Source organism: Phaethon lepturus, unplaced genomic scaffold (genome assembly GCF_000687285.1).
Source record: "Phaethon lepturus isolate BGI_N335 unplaced genomic scaffold, ASM68728v1 scaffold22667, whole genome shotgun sequence".
In the NCBI taxonomy this organism is placed as follows: domain Eukaryota; kingdom Metazoa; phylum Chordata; class Aves; order Phaethontiformes; family Phaethontidae; genus Phaethon; species Phaethon lepturus.
The window spans coordinates 29,684-48,770 of NW_010554323.1; the positions used below are offsets into that span (position 1 = coordinate 29,684).

Below are 19,087 nucleotides of genomic sequence, written 5' to 3' on the forward strand. Positions count from 1 at the left end.
CTGTATGGGCTTGGGGTTCTTTTTTAGTACTCATTTAGAGGATAACTTACCCCAGATAAAAGCTGTTTTCTATAGCCCAATAACAAGTTAAAACTCGGCCAGCATTTGTCATGTCTTACAAAGACAGCCACATATTTGGTGTTACAGAGATACTGTTTCATAAACCACACAGAAAATAAGGGTTAAATTACATTCTCAGATTGATGTCACCAGCACTTCTGTAAATAACAGAGTTAACTTCTCATAAGTACATCTACAACAACACAGAAAACATGTATTTAAAAGCATTTTGATTGAGTAAATGTTTCAAAGCATCAAATTTGCATCCAAAATTATGTCCTACACTGTTACAACTCCCAGAGATTAAAAGTGGAAATCTAAAGGAAAGTAATAAATTCTCATTGCTCTATAATCATCATTATTTTAAATCCAGTATTTTGTATCACCACACAAGTCTCATTTTTTTGAAATACTGTGGTAGAAACACACACTTTTAAATACCTTGTATTGACCTTTAGGTTGCAATCTTGAAGGAAGAAAAAAAAAGCACATTACCAAAATACCTCAATTCTGTTATACCAACTGTCCATAACATACCATGCTGAAGGAATATGGAAATAAATTTGGTATGTGCTGTTACAGGTTCACCCCATCTTATGTAATTTACTTTAAAATATTTCATTTGCATCATACATTAGCAAATGTGTATGAGCATATTTGGAGGTAAGGAACACTGTAGGACAAGTCAGTAGTAAAATACATTGCATATTGACCATTTGAAAAAAAACTTAAGTTTTATACTCTACTATAACTTTTTATAGCAACTTTTGCACACAACTTGGCAGTTTTAAGGATAAAACTATGGGATTAGAAGTACTATGCAGTGAATTCAGAACATGCCTGTCAAAACACTGCAAAGGCTTGCTCAGCTCAGGGAAAGCAGGTTGGACACTCCAAAAATCACAGGGAGATTTGTCCCTGTGATGTAGCAGCAGACCCCCTGCCTTATGCAGTAAGAGGGAGTTAGACTAAGCTAACTGTCTCCATCCTACCTGACATACATCAGCCCAGTACAATAACCACATGGAGCCCACCCAGCAATAACTGAGCAACTGCAGGATCATGGTGTTGGTCTTCCTCATGATGGGGGTTAAAAACCTGCTATCAGTGAGAGAAGAGGCTGCTAACACAAGCTGCAGCGTTTAGGATAAAACTAATCAAGGGCACTTTCTGCAGAAAATCCTTACAGAAGGTTTAATAAGCTTGAAAACAACATTTTAAGTTACAACTACGCTGCCATTTACAAAAAAACCAAACCAAACCAAAAATCGGCACAAAGATCATGGACAAGTAACTCCTTTTCACACAGATTTCAAATAGAAATCCACAGTGTCCAAACATATCCCACAGGAGCATTACATTTTGCAGCATATAGCTTGAGATTGTATCAGCATTTAATATTAAGATACCTAATAAAGGGAGATCTGCCAAGACTGAGTAGTTTGGATTTCCCCAGTGTTATTCACAGTTAGTAAAACACTTCAAAACATGCATAAACCATGTATTTGTAATGGTGTAACAGTTTAGAAATGAGCAATGTTCTGCAAAATTATAAATATTTAATTTGGGCAGGTTTAGAGCAAGAAGCTGCCTCCAGCTGCAAAGCAATACCAGCAATTGAATAAAAACAATAGATGAGTGAACTAAACAGCAGGTTTGAAATACCTGAGCTCCTACAGAGCAGTTTATTTTCAGCAATCATCACTTCTCTTCTCAATGTTGCGAAGTTTTCCCATTTACTCACAACCATTTTGAACACAAACGTGCTTTGACTTATACAGTACAGCAACAAAATGCACGACTATCTCTAAAATACAGGGGAATAACAAAACATGAAGCTTTCTGACTCCCTGCTCACTCACTCCACAGGTGAGCGGGTACCATGGCTAATATGCAATACCTGAATCTTTCCAGGCCTAACAAATGGAAAAATACCCTAGGAAATTATTTCTGGGATCAAAGTCACTGTAAGTGTCATGAGCACCTTGTTGGAAAGACATTCTGGTACGACAGTGATTGGTAAATCCAATCCCCTCTCAAGGAGTCTCTTGCAGTGTTTAGGAGCAACAGAAGAGAAAATAATGTCAAAGAAATGGTATCTGAAGAAAGGCCATGTCGATACATATCCAGGTAGAGCAGTCATTTTTCTGAGGTCTGTAGAGTATTAGTAAGGAATCTGGATAAGATAACTTAGAAGAACAAGTCTAATCTCATTATACAGTGGCTTCTGCTGAACAACTAGCACAGACTCTAACAGAGACAGCAGCAGCTATACTCACAGATCCTGACCCACTCCTCTAAAGCAAAAGTATTATAAAGAAAGTATTATCTCAAACTTTATCATGAAAACTGTAATTTAACCAGGGAAAAAAAATCATCCTGTTCTTGATGAGCACTCACTTTAAGCCTGTCTTAGAGTAGCTAAACCTAACTTACCATGGCTAATGATAGGGAGAGCACTTGATGGGGATCCCTCTTATTGGAATCTCAGTGATTGTTATAATTCCAGAAAACGTTCCTCAACCAGACAGGCTGAGCCCACCCTCACGAAAACAGCATATCACAAGATATGTTACCTCCCTATTGTATGTTACCAGCAACTGCTGGGGAATCATGCAAGGTTTTGCTTTCCATGATGGCTATCAGAGCTTTGTAGAAGGCCAGTTATCACTCAAAAATGACCTGCCCCTGCAGAAAAGCAAAGAATCACTCCCTATCCAGAGACCACCTACTTTAAAAAGACACAAAACTTTTAGCACAGAAATTCTGGCTGTGACCAGCTGGCGTAAAAGAAAGGAAAGTAGTTGCCAACTACAGATGTTCTTCTGCCAAAGTGTCTCAGAGTCCTCCATGGATGAGAAGCATTTTTCATGCCACATTTACCTAAGCCATAGTACAAGGTCACAAAATCTGGAGTTTTCAAGAAAATGAGTTGTCACCACAATCTGAATCTCTGACTGTTACGCATTATCTGAATGCATTACCTGAATGATGCACATCATGGTTTTATGTGCAACCACCAAAATGAATCATGCTGGAGTCTTCACCATAAGTCTACTTCCAGTTTTGGTTTTACCATGTACTGGTGACAGATCACTCTCCTTCCTGAATCCAGAGCAGCAAGCTGTCTCTGTGACTTACCAAGTCGACTTTCTCTTTACCATGACTGAAGCAGCGTCCTTCCTCAGGTTACAGCCAAATCTCCCTTTCACCTTGCTGAGACTGGCAAGAACATAAATAAGCAAGAACTGCCTCTGGAAATACTGGACTTCCAACTCCACCAAAATCTGACTTGTACCTTTTCCAACTAAGTATCACTGCCCTTCAATCAGGACCATCCCACCAAACAACAGCCAGAACAGCAGCTCTCTGGCTACGTCCACACTATTACCTAAACTACTACAGATCAGTCTCCATTCCCAACAAAATTAAATGTTCAGGTCATAAATTCCTTACCTGCTTTTCAGAAAAGTTACTTTTCTTTGTCAAAGATTGAAAACTGTATTTTACTTAGAAACTTGGCTCAAATGCCAAGTAGCGATGGTCAAAAAAAATCAAACTAGACAAAACTCCTGAAATTTCAAGCTTTTACCTTTATGCAAAGTAGATACACTGTTTATTCTTTCTTGGGATTCTTCAGGCTACCTTCATGGTAGCTCAATCTTTTTCCGTTAAAGACTAAAAAATTTCAAATAAAACAATGCCTAAGATAAAATCCTTAGAGGAAAACCAGCAATATTTAAAATTTGGTTTTACTGTCATAAAAACACATTTATTAGTATTACTGTACTATATATTTCTGATATGTAACTTCAGCTTTTCCCCTACTTCTCTTTGATGGATTCCTTGTACACAGAACTCCTCATCTTATCTGGACTTCCTTATAGCTATCTGCTTACATAGATATGTCAATAACAACTTCATTTCTAATTCTTCTTATAAAAAAATTTTTTTCAGAAAAGAAACTTTTTTTTTTAAATTATGTTGACATCATATATAAGTATACAAGTGGTCAGCCTCAAAATAAAGGCAATAACCTGAAGACCAATATCTCCAAACTCTGTAGAAAGTGGACATCTAAACAGAAGACCCTATCTAGAAGACTGATAGATACTTACTACAGAGTGATCCTGTATCCTATGAAGGCCATGGCTTCGAGTTTCATGAACAGCAGGTTTACAGTTTTAGTTTACAAGTTTACAGTTTTACAGTTTTGCAGGTTTTGTATCACCACAGGATACCAAATTAAGACAAAAGTCTGACTTTCTCATTGCTCTTCTCCAACCAAACATTAATGCCCCATGCCAGTTCCTGCCCCAGTATTACGACAGAACAACCAGAGGCACTGTAACATCTACCCGCGTCTGTGCCCCAACCTTGGCTCTGTGGTTCAAACCCGTCAGAAAGAGCAAAAACTGAACAATGAGTTAAACTAAGAACGCAAAGCCTGAGACCTGCTCCAACTCCTTTGCAATGGTTTGGTGGAACAGAGCACATGCAAGCCAGAAGCATTTCCTCTACAGAGTCGGAAAAGTAGAAAAATCACAGCATCATGCATTTCATTAATTCTCATTCTCCAGCATGTACAAAGTGTTTCTAAGAACTGCTCTCACACACGTGAGCAGACCAAAATTTCTAAAAGAATACAGACGTTGGAAAAAGCAGTAAATAAAAGACAGTTGAAGGCAAAAGTAACAGTACTGCAATAATACTCCACAATGTAACCACAGCATATTTTAGGGTAAACATGTAAAGGGAAAGAACATCTTGCAACCACATTCAGCTTTGGCATTTCTCCATTTGTGAGTTTCTACTTCGACACCAGTAATGTGCATCTTCATATTTCATTTGAATTTTCTCCTTCATAATTTTATTAGAAAAATTCCAGACACATCAGAAATAAATACGAGAGGAATGCCACACACATGCCCCAATGGGGGATTAAGAATGTTTAAAAGGCCAGTTAAAAAATGGAGATCATCTACTTTGTGATTACAAAACAATTGACTTGCTCTACTTCCTCCATCACCCTGCACTGTGCTTCCCGAGGACCTGCAAGAAATGAAACAGCAAAGAGGAAGCGGGAACGCTGCATTACATGAGCCCACAGGAGCTTCAGGACTGGGGTCACATCGTGTAACACACCAATGAAACCTCTCTCCCATGGGCTGTACCTGAAAAGCCAAAGAGGAGGTAGCATGCTGCAGCTAATGAAAACCCCAGACTGAATCTGGGCTCAGCAAAAAAAGAATTTGCATCTTAAAATAGTGCATCAGTTGTCCCTCCTCCAGTTCAGCCAGACAGTTCACACTATGAGGCACTGGATTCCAACTGCTTCGTTGAGTAAAGAACGCTAAATCAGAAGGAAAATAACAGGAGGAGATACTAAGAAGAAGGATAAATGTTGTCTCCTAGTTTTATGTCCTCTTGCCTGGTAGCATCTCACCCCATTTTCTGGTGGAGCCCTATAGAGATCTGATCTGGGATTACATCTCCCGAGACGGAAAACAATGGGAAAAAACACAGGGCTCAGCACTGGTGTACATGTTGAGTATTTTTTGTGGTTGGAAATGATACCTAGTTACCCTTCACTCTCTCTCTTCATTAATATAACTTACAAATCCCTCAAAGCTGTAAGAGTCCTGCTAGCAATGCTTGTAAAACTTGCACGATTACTTACTGGTTCCTGCTCAGAGTATGACAAGGATTAGATTGGCGAAGTTCACTACGATGAACTGAGCTCACAAGCTGGATCCAGGGCCCAGGAGCTCTGTGGTGTTTCAGTGGCACAAAGAACATTCAAACCAGCAACATCTCATTTGGTGTGGAAGCATCACATATACCACAGCTTCCCATTTTCCAACGCCAGAGGTATGCAAAACTTCTCTGAGGACTATTCTAATTTACATATAGGGAGAAATCAACTCCCATCAAGGATCAGACACGAGCAAATGTAGTTTTCCATGCCACCTTGACTAAGTCAAGCAAGGCTGGGATGACTTTGAGCATTCTCCTTCACGCAAGCAAAATCATCCTCCAGCAACACCGATCATAAAGCTTGGCTGTCTGACAGACATCCCTCTAGCAGGCACAGCCAGAACTCTCTTCCACCAAGCCAGCACCCTGCCGTGTATTGGCTATGTGACATTTCCCCTCGCTTTCCACACGCGCTGTTACTGTGCTGTGCACTTTACTTGCAACATCACTGGCCCGCTCAGGGTGTTCACTTCTAGAGGACAATTCCCCGATTCCAGGGAAAGTCCTTCCTTCTGCCTGGAAAAAAGACCAACAACAATAAACAAATGGAGCTTAGGATGGCTAACTCTAATAAAAGAAAGACACAGTATTGGCAGGAATAAAGCACCCAAAGAAACATTCCTTCTTCACTTCAAGTGAGGTTAGCAATATCTTCTTATTAGTATACAGCGTTACTATAAAGAGGGTTTGGCTGATCTTGTGTATCCGGAAGGCAGTCATAGCCCTTCTGCCTTTCTTCCTTCTTGAGTTTGAATCGTTGCAGTTTGGAGGGCTTTGAGATTTCTCCTTAAGGCCATTTTCATCAATTACCTCTGTTTTTATCAAATCTGTGTATAATTAGTGCAGTTGGCTCTGAGTGGAGAATATAAGAACATTTGGAGATTACTGCTGTGCAGTGCAAGTGTGACGGGCTTGCATATTATTGCAAACCTTGCTAATAATATTTATTAATATTTCAACCATTAATTATTCCATATTGTATCCTGAGGGACAGCACCTTGTTAGTTTCAGAGATGGTCTGGAAAGGAAGAATCATTTTTAGTTTTAGCTAGGTAAAGATTAGATACCTACCTTTAGCACTTTGAAGACAGACAATTTTGTGATGAATGCTCGTAACTCTTGCTAAAAATCTAACTACATTTTTAGCTAACAAACTGTTTGACAAATAAAACATTTCCAACAGAGCAAAAATAAAATTATACTCTACTTTGCCAAAATTTGGAATCTTATTAAAACCGAGCATTTCAGTTGGGTCAATGATGTATCTAACTTTAGGTGCCTACATTCATGTGATTTTGGTATTTTTTCCAAGTTCTCCATTGCTTGCTCCCATTACTCCCCAACCACCAAAAAAGCAACCCTTTTTTTTTGAAAAGGAAATCTTGACGAACAGAGATCTTAAGCCTTTAGAAGTGTTCTGCATCTTTTCATATGTCCTCACTGTTTAGTTTAGACTAACATACCTTTATCATTGTGTCTGTACAAAAAGAAAGCACAAAGTGAAATAGCCTTCTAAAAAGATTGCTTTTTTGTTCAAAATATCGACTCAATTTTGTTGGGTTGAAGTAAATGGTGGTGCTACAAAAATACTGAAGTCGTATAGTTCAGATCCCAATTCTTCAAAAGATATATTTTAAGAGATACAGCTTCTTTAAAATGAGAGGAAGTATCATTCCTCATTCTTTTAAAAGCTGTGTACAGGGATGGATTTTCACAACAATGAACAGCCTAATCAGGATGAAGAATCTTCAACTGAAAGCTCACAGAGGGACCCCTCTATCCCTTCTCCGTTTTTTCATTTCCACTTCTCTCTTGAAAGGGGTGTCTCACCAGAGAACCTGAAGAGTGAAAGATTTTAAAGTATAGGACTGAAATCCATCAAACCCAGTATTGTGGTCCAAACCCAACCAGCTGTCAAACCCAGAGATACGAATGTATGCTCACTTTTGCCTAATAAAATTTGAATCAAACACTTTGCATCTGATTCTCCATGTGAGCTTTTATGTAAACTTCTAAAGTGCAAGGAATCCTGGGGTGGAAGAGCTATTCTGAGAGCTTTCACATAGTTCATGTAATTAGGGAAACCACTTCCTTTGATTGTAAGTGTTCAAAACAGCTGAATTTCTTCTTTCAAAGGAACTCTGTGATTTGGGTCATCTCTTTTACTTGCTCTTTCATGTTTCTCAAGATGAGAGGTGAGACTGTAGAGCACATTATTTAGGAAAAAAAAAAAGATTCCACTTTTTGTTTTAGGGATTGAACTTGGACTATTCAAAAGGTTGTCATTTGGAAATCTATCTTTCTTTCCCTCCCTCTGTTTCCTTCCTTTTCTGATAAGCTCTTCAGTGGCTCCAGTGAACATAGTCCAAAATGCCAATTTAAACCTAAGGGAAAACTGAAATACAGTACATAAAGGAAAAGGGACTCTCATTTTCCTTTGTACAGTTGCAGCTGAATATGTAATTATAAAGAAGCTCTAGCTGCAGGATCTCGGTCCCCATGTCACGTTTACTTTTTTAATGGTTCTAAACACTGACCAAGCAAAAAGGCAGAAATACAGATTTTAAAAGACAAACAAAGCAGCTGCCCTAGTCTTTGAAATGGGACTGTGGGCTTTTTCTTTCCCAAAAAGGGAACTCAGGTCACAGTTTCAAGGCTAGAAACATGTCACTGGAGCTAACAGCCTATGCCAGTGCTGTTACAGAATCAAGTGTCACTTGCCCTGAATTTCTTGAGCCAGGCACCCTGTTAGTGCTGAACTCCACATTTGTCTTGGTAACAGCCAAATCAGGCAGGGAATCTCTCCCTGCTCACAGTATAGCACAGAAACACAGTAATGAAAAGGCAGGAGGCTTTGTACTGCAGATTTCAAATGTATTAAGTAACAGCAGTATGCTTGTTTACCCTGGGAGGACTAAGCTTTATTGCTAATCAGCAAAAAATCGCAGGACTCCTTCCAGAATTTCAGCACTAACAGGGAAGCAGCTTGCAATGGGAACAGAGTAAACCACTTGGGACACGGTGCCAGAAACCACGCTATTGCCAACTTCTGCATGGGATGGATGAGAGATTGGCTTGGAGAGAGGACTTCACAATAAAGACTTTGGTACAAATACATAAATCAAAAAAACCCAAAAGTTAAGAGCAGAATTCCAAAATCTGTGGTCCTAACGAGTGGTCTTCTTGATCTTGTATTTGCCTTTAGGGCCCTCAAACACTCTTATGGCGGGGGGTACTAGCAAAGCAACATCCAAAGGGAAGAGCAATTCAACAGCTCAGAATTTTATCCATCTGTTGCTACATACTTAGATCACACACAGCACCCCAAGCACACACAGACACACTGCAAAGAGGTCAAAGTGAAAGACCTTTTCCTTGGTTTAAGAGATTAAGAGTACACGGTTCACCAAAAAGGAAAACCACTAATCACTACTTATAGGCCATCGTCTTTGATACGACTGCCTCAAACACACCAAACATTACTGAAGTGAAGGTTACTGTATCATTAGACAAAAAGTGATTTCTGTGCTTTTCCCCCTCTAACTGCACACAGGCACACGCTACATCTTCTCTGTTCTGTGACTCTTCCAAGGAAGAGGATACCCTCTTGGAAAATGCCACTCACTCATTCAAGGGTGCAGCAACTAGATTATTCTAACACGTTTCCAGAACAACAGCCTACTCACCTCTCCTATTCTGCCTCTGCCAGATGAAAATCTGTAGAGAGCCTCAGCTTTCACTGAACAGCCAACACCTGCCCAGCCTGCATGCCTGCCTTTGTTTTTTCCCACCTTCCAAAGATGAACTTTGTACAAAGCAACTGCATGTTGTCTTTTTGTGTCTACCAACATCTTCCTTGCTTCTCCTACAGCAGCTCAAGAGTTTTTACAAACCATGCTTATTTTTGATGCCGCTGCTGGCAGCTCATGTGCCCAATACACAAACCCCACGGCTATTTGGTCAGGTGTGTATCATGACATGATTTTTTTCTCTCCCCTGCTTGCAACATTTAGCCATAAGGAACCTCAACTTCCAGAAATTTTGGAGTAAAATAAATGAGCAACCAGAGAAGTAGAAGACGCGTGGCACTGTCCCCTGTCAGTGACATACAGGGGCCAGGCACAACTTTGCTGAGGAGTTGCGGCCATAGCGGGGCCCTTCCTACGTGCAAGAGGCTGCCCTGCTCTCCAGGCACCAGGGAGCCGAGCTGCAGAGGGGACCAAGGAGGCAGAAAAATGGTCGCTTGTGCTCAAGTCACACAGCTCCCCAGAGGCAATGGCTTTCTTAAATAGAAATTATGCAGAATGCAGGGTCACTAAACATTAATCTAATACGCAAACATGTATTTGCAAACAGGATTCTTCCCCAGCAGCTGAGCTGCAACAGATGAAACACATTTAGAAAGACAAGCAGGTCAGTTTGCAGGCAGCTGGATCAGAAGAGCAGCTCGGTATTGACCTTTGTTGGCCTCATCTCACCAGTGTGTTGGCACAATTAATTGATTATGAGAGAAAGAGTTAACGCTGTTAAGCTGTTCTCTGGGCTCCTCTGCAGCCTCCAGCTAACATAAACAGGTCTGGATGTTTGCTTGTGACTGTTTAAATTGTTCTCTTAAAAAGGAAACTTTCTCTACCAGCACCTTAAATAAGTGGCAATAGGTAAGTGTGAAATAACTCTTAAAGTCTTAGTTGCATCACTTACAATCAAAAAGATGGATTTTGATGCTTCCCTTAAAGTTAGAAGATATACTTTCTTTAACTTTGTTTTCAATGGAATCTTGTGCTACAGGCCCTTATACAACTTATTTGCAGTCAGTTAAAAATTAAGGACAAAAAAAAAGGGGGGGTAAAGAAGAGCACGTCTAGTCCAATTGAGTTTTTTACTGTCCTCTTAAGAGGACAAAACCAGCTGTTCAAAATTGCATTGCTACAATGTGTGTGGTCGGTAGTTTGGGATCCCCAACCAAAAATTGTGGCCCCTGTGCTCAGCTTTGAATACACCTAAGAGAGAAAAATGGCCCCCAGGAGACTGATGGTCACAGATTCGGATCACATCAACTCAAACACAGATATCTGACTCCATTTGAACCATCACACACATGAGCAACAAGACAGAAACTGTGTTAGATTAAAACACTACTTCCATGCACCTCAACAGCAACTTTGGTATTATCAGAGACAATAATCTGTCATTCCATATACTGCAGCAAGTGTAAATTATTTAATTAGAGTCCGCAGGGACTGCAACACCAACAGATTTTAATGTGGGTCACAGAAATTTAAATTGTCAGCTGTCCCTCAAAGCACTTGAGACTTAAACATGCAATCTCTTAACATACTCTAAAGTTACTACTAGATGGCACCTGCCATCAGATTTTGTACTGTAATCTTGTTTTAAGAAAACTATGTAGTTAGGTAAATGTAGAGAAAAGACTAACTTGAACAAACCCTCAATTGCTTGAGCCTGCAACAGCCTAAAACACCACCTTGAGAGAAAAGGATCTCTTCTGTGTCCACGAGATTTCTACAGCGAAGCTTCAGGACAGCTTAAACATCCAAAAATACCATTTTGCAGTTGATCACTTCAACAGAAGCTCAGGGTCAGAGAATGTCGTGGGAGGGGAACCAAAAGGGCTGCCATTTGATGTCAAGTGTTGCTGGCATGCAGAAATAAGCAACACAACCTCTCCTCCAACTTATAAATAATAACTGAGCCCATGCAAAAAGAAAACAAAAAAGGGAGAAACATATCTAAAGCAAAATACAAAAACAAACAAACAAACAACAACAAAAAAAACTAGGAAAAATATCCTTCATTGCAGCTAAGTATCTGCTGGCAACTTGAGCAATCCACTGTCAAAAAAAATTTGCAGCAGATTGACAGAATAATTTTTAAGACAATATATGATGGAATTAAACTAATTATGAACCTAGAGATTATTTAATAATATCATAACAGGCTTCATGTTGCGGATAGCAAAGAAGGTAAGAAAGTGCTTTCTAAATAATCAACAAAGACAGATTTTCTCCCTAAAGAGCATTTATCCATAATTTGTAGGAAACTAGCATAAAAACTTGTTCACCTGCAGATGTTGCACCTTCTGAAAAAAAAAAAAATTAAACATAATTGAGGTAAAAGGGTCCAAACCTCACACAGCTATTCCGAACCCTGGGATCAGGTGCACGGTAAGTTCCTGTGCCTCAACCAAGCTGTGTATGTATTCTTGACTAGCAGCACACACACACAAGGCAATTTTGATTCACACTAACAAAGTTTAGGGAAATTCAAGACAGTCAAGTGAAAGGAAGCAACAGACAAATCTGATGCATCTTAACTTATTACCTGTTTATCAAGTTTGTTTACGTAGTAACTGTTCAAAGCTGCCCACCAGCCAACAGAAGGGCATGTGCACTTAACCCTTTAAAATTTCAGTACAAAATCTGGTGGTTTAGCTGATAAAGAAAGGATAGGGTAACTTCTTACCTACAGCTACAGCAAGATTCCCAGCACTTGTGAAACTGCTTTTCATTTATTGCAAGCTAAGTTGACAACACGTCTCATCTGACCAAAAAGAACTTTTGAAGCCACAGATGGCCAGTCTGGGCCCTGACATGCCAGTTTCACTGAAGCTGATGTCTAAATCAAATTAAGCCAAAATTGGCTTGATTTAGAAGAATTAAGAGTCTATACAAAAGCTTGTGTAAGTAAGAATCTCAAATTCAGTTGAACAGAATAAAGTTTCTTCGGAGAACAGACAAAATGAAACTAAAGCCTGTTCTTTCCAAGAAGAATTGTATTCTGGCAATGCTACACCATCTTTCATTACACTGATATCTCCCAAATACCAGTGGGGTTTTGGTATCATTTTGGTTGCAACACGTATGCCACTCGACACTTACAATACAGTCTTACCCAAAGCACCCACTAAGAAAATCTAATGCAGTGACTTTCTTGACACCTGAAAACATGACATTCATTTACAAATAAAGTCCTCCAGAAAACATCTCTTGAAGGAAAGCCAAGAGTAGGGCAAACTCAAAAGCAGTCACAGATTTATTGCAGAAGTCTGTCCTATCCAAAACAATTTATTCTGCAAGATACAGAATATGCAATAGCCGGAGCATCTGAACCCATTTTTACAACTTCCACAGACTAGAAAGGGTACCAAGTATCCTCTTGATACCTTTTGAGAATACCCTAGTTAGCACCAAGAGGAGCACTCTAGACCAAAATATAAAAAAAGAAACAAAAAACCCTGCAAAATAACCATTCTGTAAAACAGAAACAAAAACATGTTAAGACACCTCTCTGGTCTAATAAATACAGTTTTATTTCCTTTTAGCCATTAACAAGATATAGCAGTATTTCTTTAAATGAGTATGGGCCTGGAAGGGTTCCCATGAGATCACTTACTCTAGGCATATACAACCTTTCTGGTCTTTTGTGAACTCTGTAATTTTCCAATATAGGTACAGATACCTCTGGAAAGTTCATATATTTGACTCCTACATCTTATGTACCCTTTACATCGCACACACTCTAAGCCCTCTCTCACCATTCATTAGCAACAGCACCTGCACCAAAGGACCACAGCCTGGAAACACAGGGTTTGTCACCCCTACTCCAAGCTGGAACCAGGTAAATCCAGACATTTCCTGGCAGATGTTACCTCGAATCACGCTCAATACTTGCTGACTCAGACATGAGAGAGGTAAGGGAGTAGGAGCTCCTAGAAAGAGTTAATAAAATAGTAAAAAAGCATCAAAACTGCCGTTCATTACAGCCAGGTCCCAGTGTGGAGAGTCATTCAAGGCTGGCACCCAAGCACCCATACCAGCTATAAACCGCAAGCAAAAAGAACATCTACTATTTTTAGTCCTGTCAGGGCTAAGTATCAATTTCAGTTTGGTTTGGTTTGCTCTATTTTACTCTGTTGTTTTTCTCTTGTTACTCTTGAAAGTCATTCCCAGTCCTTACTCTCATGACCCATATTAAAATTACTACATGTCCTCTTCTAGGACTACAAACATGAGTGAGGCAAGTCTAGTGACATGCATGTGGTTATATTTAACTCATCCTCTGCGGAAGGTACAAGCACAATCCGTGTTTTCTAGATAGTCTCTTCCAAAAGTGGATCATAGAAATCAAAAAATGAATAAGCTGTGTTATATTCCATATGAGAAGTTTTACGAAACATTAAAAGATCCCCTAAAGCTTACTGCGCATGTATTACATACAAGAAAACCTGACAATATAAAATTAATTTCCATGGTAGTAAAACTTCCAGGAATACAGCATCAAAACCAGTAAAAACATGTTTTTCTAAGTCTCATAAAACTCAAATGCATTGCACAAACATGACTGAACAAAGCATGCAGAGTTAATGCTACTCAATTTAACATCTTTTATCCACAAGTTAGTTCTGTTCGTTCACCAGAAGTATTTCCTGATAAGATTACAGTTACTTTTTACTGGGCTTTTTTCTGCCACTCTCCTGCAGTTTGCACAGACCACTGCCAGCATTTTGAAGGAATCCAGGAGCAGCTGTACTGCATGAAACCAAATGATCTTGTACCTAAGTACCACGGCTCTAACAGCTGAAGCAAGCAAATCAGATGTAATATTGCTGTCCATCAACAGCATGGAGATCGTTAATGAATCATGGAGTACTTCCAAAGAGCAGTGACATTAAAATTAAATTCAAATTTCAGGTAAAATTCCAGCAGTAATAAAGCTCCCGGTGAAGAACCACACTCCAGGTCAGATGCCAGCTGCCAAAAACCAGCCACCAACGGCACAGCCTTCAAAAGCAGTGACAAATAACAGGTGAACCTAGAGATGTACAGATGATCGAAGGAGGAGAGTGCTATTCAGTGAAAAGCTAACGTGGCAAGGCATGAAACAACAGGTTGTAACATTTCGCTCCAGCAGTTATCTGCTCAAGATAATGGAGTCAGAAGAACTGCTAGCAATTTGCAGAATAAGGCCTTTGGGCCCTATCTCTCCCATCCATTTCAGTGGAAGCCAAATTATGGGCTTATCCAATAATTCATATAGATCGTTCACAAAAATACCAAATAACTTCCTGAGTAGTGGGTGTGTGATTTTCTTCAATGAGTGCACATAATTATCACTTAGGGCAAAAGGAGCAAGGGCACATCCTACTACAGGAGGCATTTCTACTCCCCCCACATGCATCATAAATATCACGCTGATAGTTTGATTTTCCATAAAACAATTCACAAGGAACTCCTGTTCCTTGCTTAAAACTTAAAATTGCTAAAGTGCTTGGACTAGATAGCAAAATGGCAATTTCATTTTGTTTTGGCTGTTATTTAATCACTCAGGACACATTCCTATGGTTTACTTAATCAGCAGAAGTGTGTCTTGTCCAGAGTTTCAGATCTGATACTCTAATCAAGGCCTTGCAGCATATTTATTTTTCTCAGCACATCTATTTAGCTGTATTTACCTGTATTTTATTCACATAAACTCACACTTCTTCCCACGCAATCACATTTTACTGCCTGTCTATAAAAAGTTAATGCCTTGCAGAGGTCTTCCCATTTCTCAAATTTTAACAAGTTTTGAAGAAATCATCTGAGCAACACCCTTCCAAATATTTATAAGGTTTTCTGAGCACATATTTTAGTATGATATGCTGCTACATACTGGAACAAAAATGTCTTTGTTTCACATGTTAACTTGTTAGCCATTTGGCTAATATAAAGCCTTCATGATCTTTGCTGGTTTTGATTTGCTTGTTTAATAAAATGAAACACAGATACAACATATTTGCAGAATGATACCACAGCTCTATTGACTTGGCTTGTGCCCTTGGACTTGGCTAGCACAAAATTCCTCTGAGCAAGCTTTTCCCAATTCTCCTCTGTTTTCCTTTTAATCAGTTGTTATGGATTATTGGCAGCAGTTAACAGAAATACAAGACAATCAGTCATGGAGTTAAAAGGACACTTCCTTTCAAATAAACCAGAAAGGGTAATAATTAGTTTTCCAGACTAAATGCAAACCATCCAAATATCTACTAAACACAGATACATACAGTTACGCAATTTATTTTTCTATTGCTATCAGAAAGGCCATTGACTCACCATGACTTTCAACACAGTTCAGTCACAGACATTCATTATTGTCATCACTACAGATAAACATACTACAGATAAACATACTATATGTGTATGCCATTAGGGTCAGAAGAGACCTTTAGGCCATTGAGGTTGGCTTCTGGTACATTACAGGCCACTATACTTCATCAAGCTGCTCTTCTGTTGAGCTCAACAACTTGAAAAAAACAATTGTCCAGAAAAGACATCTCAGTTGAAGACATGAAGAGATGGAAAGGATTCTCCATCTTCGCTCCTTCCGTTTATACTCTACTCCAAGCATTACTCATCCTTACTCCTTATAATTTGTGCTTTATTTCCCATTCTAATTTGCCTGGCTTCAGATCCCAACCATTAGTTCTTGTAATAACTTTTTACACTAGATTGAACAAGCCCAGCATTTTCTCCATATGAAAATCCAATTTTTGTAAACAAGCTTTGATTTTTTAATCCTCTCAGTTTTTGACAGACAAGTTCTGGCAAAACTTGCTAGACTTATTTAAGGCATCACCACTTGCCTCTCTGCTGCCTCCCTAGGAAACTTTCAACAGAAGGTGCCCACACCTGGAACTCTCATCAATTCATCCTGATGGATGATGTCCATCACCTCCTTCTGACACACGCTCCCCCACAGCCCCCCTGCTTTCCACTCTTTGAGTATGTTTTGCAGTCCCCCTTGGGCTGCTCCTCCAGTTCGTTTACATTCTTTTAAACACAACAGAACCAGGTCTGCACCTACTGCCTAACACGCATTTCCCCAGTGCCACATAGCAAGATAAAGCACAGCAGGTTCTTACAAATTACTTGATCCTCATTTGGATATGCAAGGGCATTAACCAAATTTGCCTAACAAGATACGAACTCTCAATGAGTTGCAAGTCTTCATTAATCCCTAAATAAACCCTTAAATTATACTAAATTCTTTCCAGCGTATGGTTTCCTTTTCCTGGTGTGCAACCTGTGTTCCTCATTACTACAAGATGAATGTTGTATTTGACTGTTTAAAAAAAAAAAAATTGTTGAATGGTCCAACTGATTCAAGCAATACGTATGACTGTCTTACTTTCTCCATCATTTCACATTCCACTAAGGTTTATGCCATCACAAGATGCAGTAATATTAGTTTTAAAATTTTCCTTCAAAAATGCTTGAAGTACCAAGCAACAGGTTTAGCTGTGTAATTCCACCAGAAACACATCTATTCAATAAAGATACTTCATTGACCACTACTGAGATCTGCCAGGCAGTAATTTTTAGGGAGTGCATAACTGATACTGTATAGCACCAATTTTACTTGTCTTTGTGTATCTTTTGATAGTAACAAATAGTAAAAGGGAACAGTGCAAACTGACATTGGACAGAAGGTGTACATCTCCCACCATCCTGGAAAAATCATGAGCTACTTCCACACTATTTTAGACAGTAACTTCCTTAATCATGATCAAACATCACTAAGCATGATGTAAGCACACTGAAATCTGCTGCTGCAGCAGTGGATGAGCTTTGGTGTTTGATTATTTACTAAGCATATTATCCCTAGCGCTGCTCTGCTGTCCTCCAGCTTATAATTGCCTTCCTAAAATACTCTGAGGATGTTGTATACATGTTAGATACAGTCATGCTAAAACAGCAGTCCAGTAACTGTGCTGTTCATCACTACAGTGGTGTGTCCTCACTGCTGCATCAGCGGTGGTGACCAGCCCGCAGACTGGAGCACTGTGAGGACCACACAGACTGTGTCTCCGCTGAGAACGTACAAAGCTGAGTTTTAGGTAAACCTAAAAACCTTTGGGGGAAAAAAAACCACCACAAAACACAAAAAACTTAAACCAACCTTAGTTGGTAAAGGTACAGTCAGTTAATACTGCCTTTTCCTACAGGACTGCCACAGACCTGTCCGCTTTTCCAGGCGCACAGGATGTCACGAGGGAAGGTGACTGGTAGAGCGGTTACACTTAAACCTCGCTGCAAGATGAGACCAAGACAAAGTGCAGCTATGACTAACTCAGAGCTAGTGGAGCCCCAGATCAAAACCTGCAGCAGGCAGGGAAGAGACAACGCCAAGCAACACACATTAAGCCTATAGTGAACACACAGATGCGAACCACAGCACTTAGGAGACCAGACGTAAAGAGGAGAAAACGGAAGGCGGCAAAGACAGTGAACACTACTTCTTCCTATCTAGCAACATGCCCAGCAGTATCAAAGGGAAATTGCTAGGTGCAGCTATCTCTCCTCCTCCTTAGGGCCAGGACAGAGAGGAGCTGCTAAACAAGAAGAGTGAGGGAGGACAGTAAAGAAACAGTAAAACAATAATGCTTTAAATTATAGACACCCTTGGCTGGGGCCCTCTCAGTATGTCTCTATTGTAACATCATCCAGTTATGGGGTTTTGTAATTAGACAAACAAAAAGCCCAAGGTACTTTGCTTCAATTAGCAAGAGGATGGAAGACACTAGAAAAGAATTTCTGTCCTTGTTTCCAGAGCAGACAAAGTGAGTTAGAAGTAAACTTTTACCTCTTTTTCTATTTTGAGCAGCTTCTTTACAGCCACCTCCTTGTCCTGAGAAATCCATCGGGCTCGGTAGACACTCCCGAAACTCCCTCCACCGCAGTTCTCAAAAAACTGCAAGTCATCAAATCTAATTTGCACAAATGAAGCACTGGTAGACGACATCTCATAATGACAAAATATACCACAGCAAAACCTGTGAAGAGAAAAGTTTTTATTAACATATATGCTCCGTGGATTTATGGACTTTCTTACCCATGCTCAGACACCCCAAAACCAGAACCAGTCGCCATAAACATGCTACAGCAAAATCCATGGGGCACAGGAGGAAAAGAGCCTGGGAACTCACACTCCAACAGGCTATGCAAATGTTTGCATAATTTGCACGAGCTATTAGGGGCAGCTGGGAGACAGCAATGACTAAAAATATTCCTCTGAACAACACTGACGTTTCCCAAACACCGTGGAAGCGGCTCTGCGAAAGGCAGGTGCGTTGCTGCCTTCCCCAATGCGAGCGACGCGCGCCGACGGACGGGAAGCACGCTCTCCGCTCCGAGCTTGCCTAGGAGCTCAGGCATGCCAGGCACGCCGACTCTCCCACCGCGACGGCCGCGCACAAGGCGTGTGCGTGGCC

The 19,087-nt window shown here is 40.0% G+C and overlaps 1 protein-coding gene across 1 annotated transcript in view; it reads right to left on the minus strand.

The window, feature by feature from the left end:
* LOC104624453 (mitogen-activated protein kinase kinase kinase MLT) overlaps nt 1-18,643 on the minus strand; it is a 47,240-nt gene extending 28,597 nt beyond the window's left edge. Inside the window, exon 1 of the mRNA XM_010291822.1 lies at nt 18,460-18,643. Within this exon, the coding sequence (XP_010290124.1) occupies nt 18,460-18,618 (159 nt within the window). The 5' untranslated portion in view covers nt 18,619-18,643. The remainder of the gene's footprint in view (nt 1-18,459) is intronic.
* Nucleotides 18,644-19,087: the final 444 nt, after the last annotated feature.